At 60.3% G+C, this 9,098-nt stretch overlaps 1 protein-coding gene across 2 annotated transcripts in view; it reads left to right on the top strand.

Moving 5' to 3' along the window:
* Positions 1 to 595: 595 nt before the first annotated feature.
* The window catches only part of CRB3 (crumbs cell polarity complex component 3), a 17,431-nt gene continuing 8,928 nt past the window's right edge, over positions 596 to 9,098 (top strand). For both annotated transcript variants that reach the window (XM_073318443.1, XM_073318444.1), the window contains exons 1-3: positions 596 to 666; positions 5,502 to 5,761; positions 9,024 to 9,070. In XM_073318443.1, the coding sequence (XP_073174544.1) occupies positions 5,653 to 5,761; positions 9,024 to 9,070 (156 nt within the window). In that variant the 5' untranslated portion in view covers positions 596 to 666; positions 5,502 to 5,652. The remainder of the gene's footprint in view (positions 667 to 5,501; positions 5,762 to 9,023; positions 9,071 to 9,098) is intronic.

The following is a 9,098-nucleotide window of genomic DNA, read 5'->3' as shown; positions in this document are numbered from 1 at the left end:
TGCACATGGGATCGAGTGGAATCAGGCACGAGGCTAGGCGTCAGGAGAGCTTAATTCGACTCCCAGCTCCGCCATTGACCTTGGGCAACTCACGTCCCTGCTCCGTGCCTCAGTTTCCCCTCCCACCGTTTGTATATTTAGCATCTGAGCTCTTCCGGGTAGGGATTTTCTCTCACTCTATGTGTGTGCAGCCCCTGGCACACTGGGGGCCCTGATCTCAGTCGGAGTCTGTGCACCTTATGGCTGCAGGTGCATGTGGAAAGGCGAGGGTCCATCCTCTCCAGGTGGGAGGCAGGTGTGGGGGTGGCTGCCTGCGAGCCGAGCTCAGGTGGGCTTGGCAGATCTCCCCTTACCTTGGGCCGGGTCTTTGGAGGCAGGATCCCCTAGGCTACAGATAGGCCCAGGTGATCCCCAGCTCTCTGGGGCATCCCGGGTTCGTTCCCCTGCATCAGGAGGGTCAGAGAGAACCCCTTGATGCAGCTGGGGCCCTGGGAGCGCCGCTCGGGTGAGCCCCGCCCAGGTGAGCGGGGGGGGGGGGCGGGACCTGCCTGGCTCAGGTGCGGGAGGAGGGAGGCACCTGCCTGTCCCTGGGTCACATGAGCGAGAGGGAAGGCGGAGCTGGCCAGATCGCAGCCCGGGGAGGGAGCGGACAGAGGGATCGGGCCGGTGAGTGCGGGGAAGGGGCTTGTGGCTCTATGGGGCGGCCCCCACCCAGGGAGCAGGCAGGGCCGAAGAAACCCCCCCTGCCTCTTTAAGAGAGCCTGGACTCCCCCCCCCCCCCTTCCACTTAAAGCCAGGGGACTCCCCGGGGAGGACGGGGAGCTGCTACCTAGGGAAGTGGGCATCTGCCCCCCCCCCCCCTTGGGATTTGGCTGCTGGAGGCTGGTCCTCTCCCCACACACACCTGTGCCTTGGGTCTGGCTTCTCTGATGCCCCAGATCCGGGGGTGGGGGGGCAGATACCCCCTGCTATGGCTTATGTCTGGGGTTACCTACACCCCGGCCTAGGCCCACCGTGGCCGGGGAGCGGAGATCCAGACCAGTCCCTGCCCTAGCCCAGGGCAAAGGCCTGAGGCCCCGGGCGATCGGGTGCCTGGAGTTGATTCATGCTGGAGACAGGGCTTCCTGATCTCTCCGGGTGCTTCCTCCTTCGGGGGAGCCCCCCCCACCGCGATCCTGGGAGTAGCCCTGGCTGGAGGGGGCTGGGGAGGGGGTCGCTCTGGGCAGAAGCAGGGTTAATGAGCTCTGGGTGACTTTCACTGGGTTAGCGCTTAATCAGCTGGGTTAAAAATTGACCAGCCAGGCCCGGCTGGGCTGGGACCCACAGAGGGAGTCTGTATAGGGGGGGACCCAGGGGCACCCCTGTTTCTTTAAAACCACCTCCCTGCCCTGAGATGGACCCGGCAGGGCCGTTGATTGGGGGGAGCTGGAGTGGGCTAGGGGGGGGAGCCATCACTAGCCCCAGGTGGCTTGCCACCTGGCTGTGGGGTTTCGGGGGGTGGGTGGGGTGGAGATTTGCCCGGGGGTGGTGGTGGTGGTGGCTTCTGCTGCTGTGGGCCAGAAATAAGGTCTGTGGTCTGTGACCTGGGCTCGTGCTTAGGGGGGCAGGAGTCTGGCTGGGGCCTGAATGACTGGGGGGGGGCAGGGGGGCATGTGTAAGTCCTGGGCTGAACTCATGGCACATTCCAGGTGTGGCTTATGCCCCCCCAACTCCCTTTGTGTGCCCTCCCAGCCCCTTCTATTTCAGACTCTCCTTGCTGTCTGCCCCCCACTTCATGCCAGGGGCTCTGTGTGCCCCTCAGGCCATCCCCCAGACCCCCCATGGCAAGGTCCCCTGCTCCCTGTGTGGGTGGCTCTTTGCTCCCTTCCCCAGTGGCAGTCTCTCCCATGCCTGTGGCTCTGTGTCTCCCCACTCTCATTTTTCCCCGTCCCTTGGTCCCCTATTCCCCCTCCCCCATACCAGGCGCCCCCCTTGCCCCACTGCATACCAAGGTCCCCAACAGGCCCTTCCTCCCTCTCTGCACACGTCCCGGACTCTCAATAGAAAGGTGGGCCGTGACGTGCCCCAAATGAGTGGCCCGCTACCACAGGCCTGGGGCATGTACCCCATGTTCACCTGCACAGCTGCCCACAGCTGTTCATCCCCTGGCTGGGAGGAGGTGGCTGCTCGCACCAGGCTGGGCTCCTCCCTGGGAGCTCTGTGCCTGGTGGATTTTTACCTTATTATCTGGGTTCCTCTGGCACCCCCCCCCAAGGCGAGCAGGGCCCTGGTGTGTTGGGTGTGGCAGAGACACGGTCTCTTGTAAGCTCTGTGGGGGCAGGGAATTGAAATAGACAAGGAAAGCAAAGGGTTTTCACAGAGCAGCGGGGGAAACTGAGGCACAGAGTGGGAGAGTGACTGGCTGAGGAAGTTGGGCAGAACTGGGAGTGGATCCTGGGTCTGACTCACGGGCCTGTGTCTTAGCCACTAAACCATGTTCCCTAAGCAAGGGTGTGCGGCTTCTAACCCAGCCCCCTTGATAAATAGCCCCTGGCAAGAGGCAGCCCCCCGGCCCTAAAGAGCTTGCAGTCTAAATAGGTGGGAGGGGAAACTGAGGCACAGTGAGTTGATCAAGGTTCGTGACCATGCTGGAAAGGGAATTCGGCTCTCCTGGGTCCCAGCCCGGAGCCCTAGCCACTAGGGCACGCTGCCTGCCAGGTTCTCTCTAGACCTCGGGACTGGTTGAGCTGACATGGCTGTTGTGGGTGTATGGAGAGGCCTGTGGCTTATTGAAATACCGGAGAGCAGGATTTCTGGTGGCAGCTGGAAGAAATATGGGTTTGGTTCGTTGAACCATTTATTAACACATGAGTGATTGGATGATGAGGTGGGGGTGGGTCAATGGGCTGGGTTTTTCCTGGGATGGGAACCACAAGGAGTATGGAGCAGTGGGTAGAGCAGGGAGGGCTGGGACAAGAGCCAGGATTCCTGGTTCCCAGGCCTGGAAATAGTGTCTTCTCTGGCTTAGAGCTGACAGCCAGGACTCCTGGGTTCAATTCCCAGTTCTGCTAGTGACTCGCTGTGTGGACTTCTGGTTTCTGTTCCTGGCTGTGCACTGGCCCAGCACTCTGCCTCCCTCTCACTTGGGCAAGTCCCTTCCCTGCTTAGTGCTTCAGTTTCCCCATCTGTAACACTCACCTTCCTCCCGGGGGCGCTGTGAGGTTGGATTTGGCCAAGGTCTGCGCTGTGCTTTGGTACCCTGGTTGCTTGCGTGCCGCAGCAGCTCAAATGTGAGCTAGGATGGGGATCTGCTGAGAGCAGCAGGGATGGGGAAAGGGTCTGTTCTGTGGAGAAGGCTCCCTGAGCAGGGGCCATGGCAGGTTTGCTACCCTCCACCCTGCCCCTTCGAGCTTTGCCCTGCCTAATCTGGGGAGCCCTGGGTGACAGGAACTGCCTAGGGCCTGAAATCCTCCTCCTGATGAAGACATTTGCATCTCCAAAGGGCTGGATCACTAGAATTGAATGGATCCAACTGCTGGGAAACTTCATTCCACACACCAAGGAGGCTCCTACCCTCCCTCCCTCCCTCCCCATTCACTGTGTGCCTCCCTCCTCCCCCCTGCCAGGGGCTCTGTGTGCCCCATTTCAGGGTCCCGCATTCCTCCCAGCCCCCTATCCCCACCCCCTGCCAGGGGCTCTGTGTGCCCCGTTCCTTCTTCCCCGCCATTATCTCTCACACTTTCTTTTTGTGCCTTCAGCTGGTTCTTTGATCTGGAGCCGATTCAGCCCTGATCTAAGCTCAGGGATCTACCCACCAGATGTTGGGGGTTCCACGTGTCCCCTGTTCCCCACCCCCCTCTTCCGTTTTTCTGATCATCCCCCAAATCAACAGGGAGCTTCCCTGAAATATCCCTGGAAGTTTGGAAGCGATCGGACAGGGCATTGCAAAATCGTTGCCTTGTGGACAATGCAGAAGTGCCACCGAGTAGATCCTTTGGACTCGGGAGCTTGGCCACGAATGGGTGGGATGTGCGGCTTTCTAGATACTTTGCACGGCCCCCTGTCTTGCTACGATCCAGGGTCTTCACAAGCTTTCATAGATTTAACCTCCTGATTTCCCCCCCCCCCCCCCGTATTGGTCGACCAATTCAAAACCCGGCGCACCACTCGCTGTCCGTGCGTGTGACATGATCGCTCTGGAGAGCCACAGGTTCTGGGAACGTTCTAAGCACCCCGATTGATTGTGGGGGGGAAACTGGAAAAGGCAGATCCCGCCAGTGGGAGAGAGGGGAACGTCCGGCCTGCCGAGTGCCCAGCTGCTGCCGCAGATGGAAGAATCGGGTAGCTGGTCCTTGACAGCAGCTGGGTGCGCTCTCGTTGGGTGGGCAGCTCAGCCTGGGTCCGCGGTCCTCTACTTTATCTCGGCGGGGTCTGACCGAGAATGAGGCGGGATCCCCAGCGGGCGAGGTGCTGGACAAAGACAGGATAAGAGACAGTCCCTTCCCCCGAAGCGCTTGTCTAAACAGACTTGCCCCACCCCTGCTGGGAGACAGGGCGGTCTCGTTTTCTCTTATTGTACAGATGGGGAAACTGAGGCACAGAGTGGGGCAGTGATTTGCCCAAGGTCACCCAGAGGGTCAGAACTGGGAATAGAGCCCAGGGCTCTGTCTGCGAGGCTGACATGGTGAGGTCTCTGCTTCCAGCTGCGTTGGGGCTGGATTCTATCCCGGAGGCAGGCCCACGAGGAGCAGCATCACGCTTGCCTAGCACAGTGCTGAGGGCTGCTTCAGCTGAGGCCTAGGCTTGCTAGAGGAGGCAGTGTGGCCTAGCAGACAGAGCCTTGGGTTGGGACTCGGGACATCTGGGTTCTAGGCCCAGCTCTGCCTGCTGGATGACTCTGGGCAGGTCACTTCCCTGCTCTGCCGTGCCTCAGTTTCCCCATCTGTAACATGGGGGAAATGATTGTGACCTCCCGTGTAAAGCGCTTTGGGACTGGCTGGATAAGAGCCTAGAATTATTTCTGCACGTGCCCAGTTCCGTTCTCTCGGACTCTAGCTCCTGGCGCTCTGTCCGAACTTAACCCTTTAGAGACTTGAGTACAACCCCGCCTCCTGCCAAAGGGGCTGTGGGCACCAGGAACTGGCTGAGAGAAACCCTGAGCAACGGAGCTCAGTCTGGGGAGGATCCCAGCCACCCTGGGAGCTCAGGTGCGCGCGGAAACAAACCAATCAACCTCCACAAGAGGTTGTAAATGCCGGGGGGGGGGGAGCTCCAGAATCCCTTGCTCAAACGACCCCAAATTTGGACCACAGACCCCACCCCGCTCCCCCATGACGGGCAGCAAATTTCATGCCAATCCAAGGAAGTGGTTGGATCGTAGAGCGCCTGGAAGAGCTGACCTGATGGAGGGGTAGGCTGGGTGGTCTGGGGGTCTAATGGATGCAGAGCTGGGGGAGGGTGTCACTGAGGGGGCAGGGGGTTTACTAGTGACTCTGACCCCTTTCTCTCTGTCCCTTTCCCAGGTGGTGAAACCCTGGGGGCTGCCAGTTCCTTGTCATCCCCATTTCCAAGGGCCCCCCAACAGGCTGAGGACCCTGGGAAGCAGGAGACTGTGTTACCGTTGCACTATCAGGATTGTGATCCCTCCAGGGAGAGGGGGAGTGACCCCCCCCCATGTCCTCCCCTCCCTCCCAGACACCTGGGGGAGCGATGGCCGGCTACAGTCACCCCTTGCTCCTGGCCGTGGCCCTGCAGTCCCTGTTACAGCTGGCCCTGGGCCAAGGTAGGTGGTGGGTTGTTAAGTACATCTGCTTCTACACCGGGGTGGGAGGGGGGCTGGGAGCCAGGACTCTTGGGTTCTATCTGCAGCTTTGGGTGGGGAGTGGGGGTCTAGTGGTTAAACAGCCTGGAGTTCTCTTAACTCCACCACTGATTCAGCAAGTGATTTCCCCCCCCCCCCGCCATGCTCACCCCTTCCCCATTGTGGTGGCAGGGACCGTGATCTTATCCTGCTGCTTCAACGGCCCACGACCAGAAGGAGAATCCCCTCTCCCTATCAGCAGTATAGGCCCTATGACACACATCCAAGCAGTTCTGATTCCATGCAGCAGAGGGCAGCGGTGCCCCCAAACACTGCAAGAAAGTGGATAATGGAAGGAGGCTGCAGCTTAGCTTGACTAAAGTTGCTGCTGTTGTTAGTCTGGGCAGCCAGAGGGGGGGACTTCGTGGCTTTAGATTCTGGTCACCAGGGCTGCGGATGCAGTGCCGGGGTCAACCCAGCATCGCCCGGGTCGGACCAAAACACAGGGCATTGACCCTCGTGTGTGTTTCCCAGCACGTGGGTGATGGGCACAGTTAATCGGCTGCCATGCCCCACCCCAGAGGTAGCTGCATTTCAGCATTGGCTGAGCGATCCCTGCGCACCGCTGCTGCGTGGCTATTAGCCAGCTGCCCTGTTCTACCCCAGAGGTGGCTGCATTTCTGTGGTAGGAAGAACGATCCCTGCATGGAATCGTAGGGAGGTTGGGAGAGGGGGTGTCACCCTTTGACATGCAAGGCCCGGATTGGCAGGTTTGATTGTTTTTTATTTTTGTTCCCCCCTCCTTGCTTCCATAACATCTTCCACTGGAGTTATGACACGGGAGAAGGAACATACAGTACCCCGCCGGGTGAGGTCCTGCTTCAGGACCGGGGCGCTGAGGTGCTACCGTAATACACCTAATAAATAATGTACGACACCCACCATACCGTAATCCATATAATGGAGTTGATGCCTGAAGCAGGGGACTAGATTTTTAATGTGGCCAGCATACACTCCCCCCCCATCCCCCCCGGCAGCTTCCCAGGGCAGATCCTGTGGCTCTCAGTCCCCAGATCCCCCCCCACACGGGGCCGTTGCTGCTGCCCCACTCCAGGGCAAACCGCAGGTGTGTTTGTGGAAGGCCCCTTCTCCGTTACGGCTTGATCCCGGGCCCCGCGCCAGCCCTGGCAGAGAGCCCAGGGAGCGGGCGAGGTGGGGCAGTGTGGTTTCAGTTGTCCGGGCGCTGGGTTTCGGAGCCTGACACGGGTTGATCCACACCCTGGAGGGGGTGGGGGGAGGGAGAGGCTGGAACAGGGTGGGTGAGTCACCTCTGTTGGGGGGAAAGTCCCTGGGACTGGCTGATCTCTGAGCACCCTGCCCGCCCCATGTGTATGTCTGTTTACAGGTGGAGTCACCTACAAGAGTTTTAAGACCCCAAACAAACAGTTTCAGTCCCCCCCGCCAAAAAACCCCAAACCGCTACCACCAACAACCATGTAATTTACTGCTCTGGGCAAAGTGGGGGAGGGTCCAAGTTCCTTATCAAGCAAGGACTCAGGCTGCACAGTAAGGGCTAGTGGTTAGAGCGGGGTGGGGGCAGGGACTGGGAGCCAGGACTCCTGGGTTCCATTCCTAACTCTGGTAGGATCTAGGGCTTGGGGTGGTGGTGGTTAGGAGTAGGGGCTGCTGGATTCTCAGCCCTGGGAGGGGAGTGGTTAGAGCAAGAAGGGATTGGGAGCCAGGACTCCTGGGTTCTATTCCCACCTCTGGGAGGAGAATGGGATTTAGAAGGGGGGTGCTGGGAGCCAGGACTCCTGGGTTCTATCTGCAGCTCCGCCATTGCTAGCAAAGCCGGGGGGGGGGGGTTACTTGGGACCAGCCTTGTGCGGGGCCAGTCCTGTCCAGGGCCCCTCCTCCTGCTGGATCCCAGTGCTCTGAGTCGCACCCTGGTCCTGGGAAGGGCTCCAGCCCCTCCCAGCTGCCTGTTCCGGCCTGACCTGCTCTCTAGGTTGCAATGCACAAGGGCGCTGGAGCTGGGAGCGTGGGCTGAAGGCCAGGCTGGGGACTGGGCAGGGCAGACAGGGGCACCCTGGGAGTTGTAGTTCCCTACCTGCATAATGATGGGGGAGGGGAAGGGAGTGGCTGGCCTGGCTCGGAGACTAGCGGGTTGCTTACAGGCTGGAGGCAGAGTCCTGGGCCCTGGGAGGCTGGATGGCGCATGGGGGAAGCGGAGCTGGGACTGCGGGGATGAGCCCAGGGGTGCGGTCGAGTTGTGTCCTCTACGTTGGGCTGGGAGTAGGTCTAGTGGTTAGAGCTGGGACTTGGGGCTTCTGGGTTCTGTCCCCTGGGGATGGGTGGTTAGGGCAGGGTGGGCTGGGAGTCAGGACACCGGGGTTCTGTCCCCAGCTCTGGGAGGGCTGCGTGTGTGGGGGTCTAGTGGTTAGAGTGGTGGGGGGCTGGGTTGGATGAATATAGGGGCTGGCTTGTGTGCACTGCTGCCTCCTGCTGGGCGGGGAATACCCTCCCAGGTCCCCAGGTGGCTGAGTGGGCGGGTGGTTGATGGGTTTCTCTTGCTGACCTGAGCTCTTGGGGGACAGCGTTGGGCCAGGCTGGTGTCGGGCTGGCGGAGACCTTCGGGCAAACCGCGGTCTCTGCTGGAAGTGATACTCTCTGCTTGGTGAAGGGCCCGCAGAATCAGAAGCCCCCCGGGGCGGTGCTGGGGGGGCGCTGTGCTGCAGGGAGTGGGCTAGGGGGCGCTGTCAGTGCTGACTCCAATGTCCCGCTGTGGCACTAGGAGGCGCTGTGTTACAGGGAGCAGGGACTGGGCTCAGTAGGGGGCGCTGTCCCATTGAGGTCATTATAGGTCACTCCATATGGCACTTTTCTAAGAATTGGGGTGGTGGTAATTTAGGGGGGAACGTGACAGCTCACTTTGATGACCCCAGGCTGCTGCTTCCTTAAATAACCCTCCCCCTGCCCTGGTGCACTTGAAACTGGGAATCTCCTTCACTTCCTGTCCTAAGCTGTTGCCTTGCTCTGCAGTGGCTCACCAGCTGCCACCCCAGAGGTGGCTGCATGTTGGTGCTGGTGGCTGAGTAGCATCAGTGCCATGGTTGAGCTTTCCGAGCGCTGGGGGGGTGGGCTCCAGCAGACGCCTCCTATCATCAAAGCCTCCTATTGCACCCCCTTGCCGTACCCCTTCACCTGCTAAGCTCCGTTCTCTTTATCCCTCTTTTAAATCAAGTCACGAATGGGAGCACCGCGACACCCACACCCGCATCGGGGCTCACGGTAAGTAGGCGTGGGGGGGCGGATCAGC

Source organism: Lepidochelys kempii, chromosome 20 (assembly GCF_965140265.1).
Source record: "Lepidochelys kempii isolate rLepKem1 chromosome 20, rLepKem1.hap2, whole genome shotgun sequence".
Lineage (NCBI taxonomy): Eukaryota > Metazoa > Chordata > Testudines > Cheloniidae > Lepidochelys > Lepidochelys kempii.
This window is presented reverse-complemented; position numbering and strand designations above follow the sequence as displayed.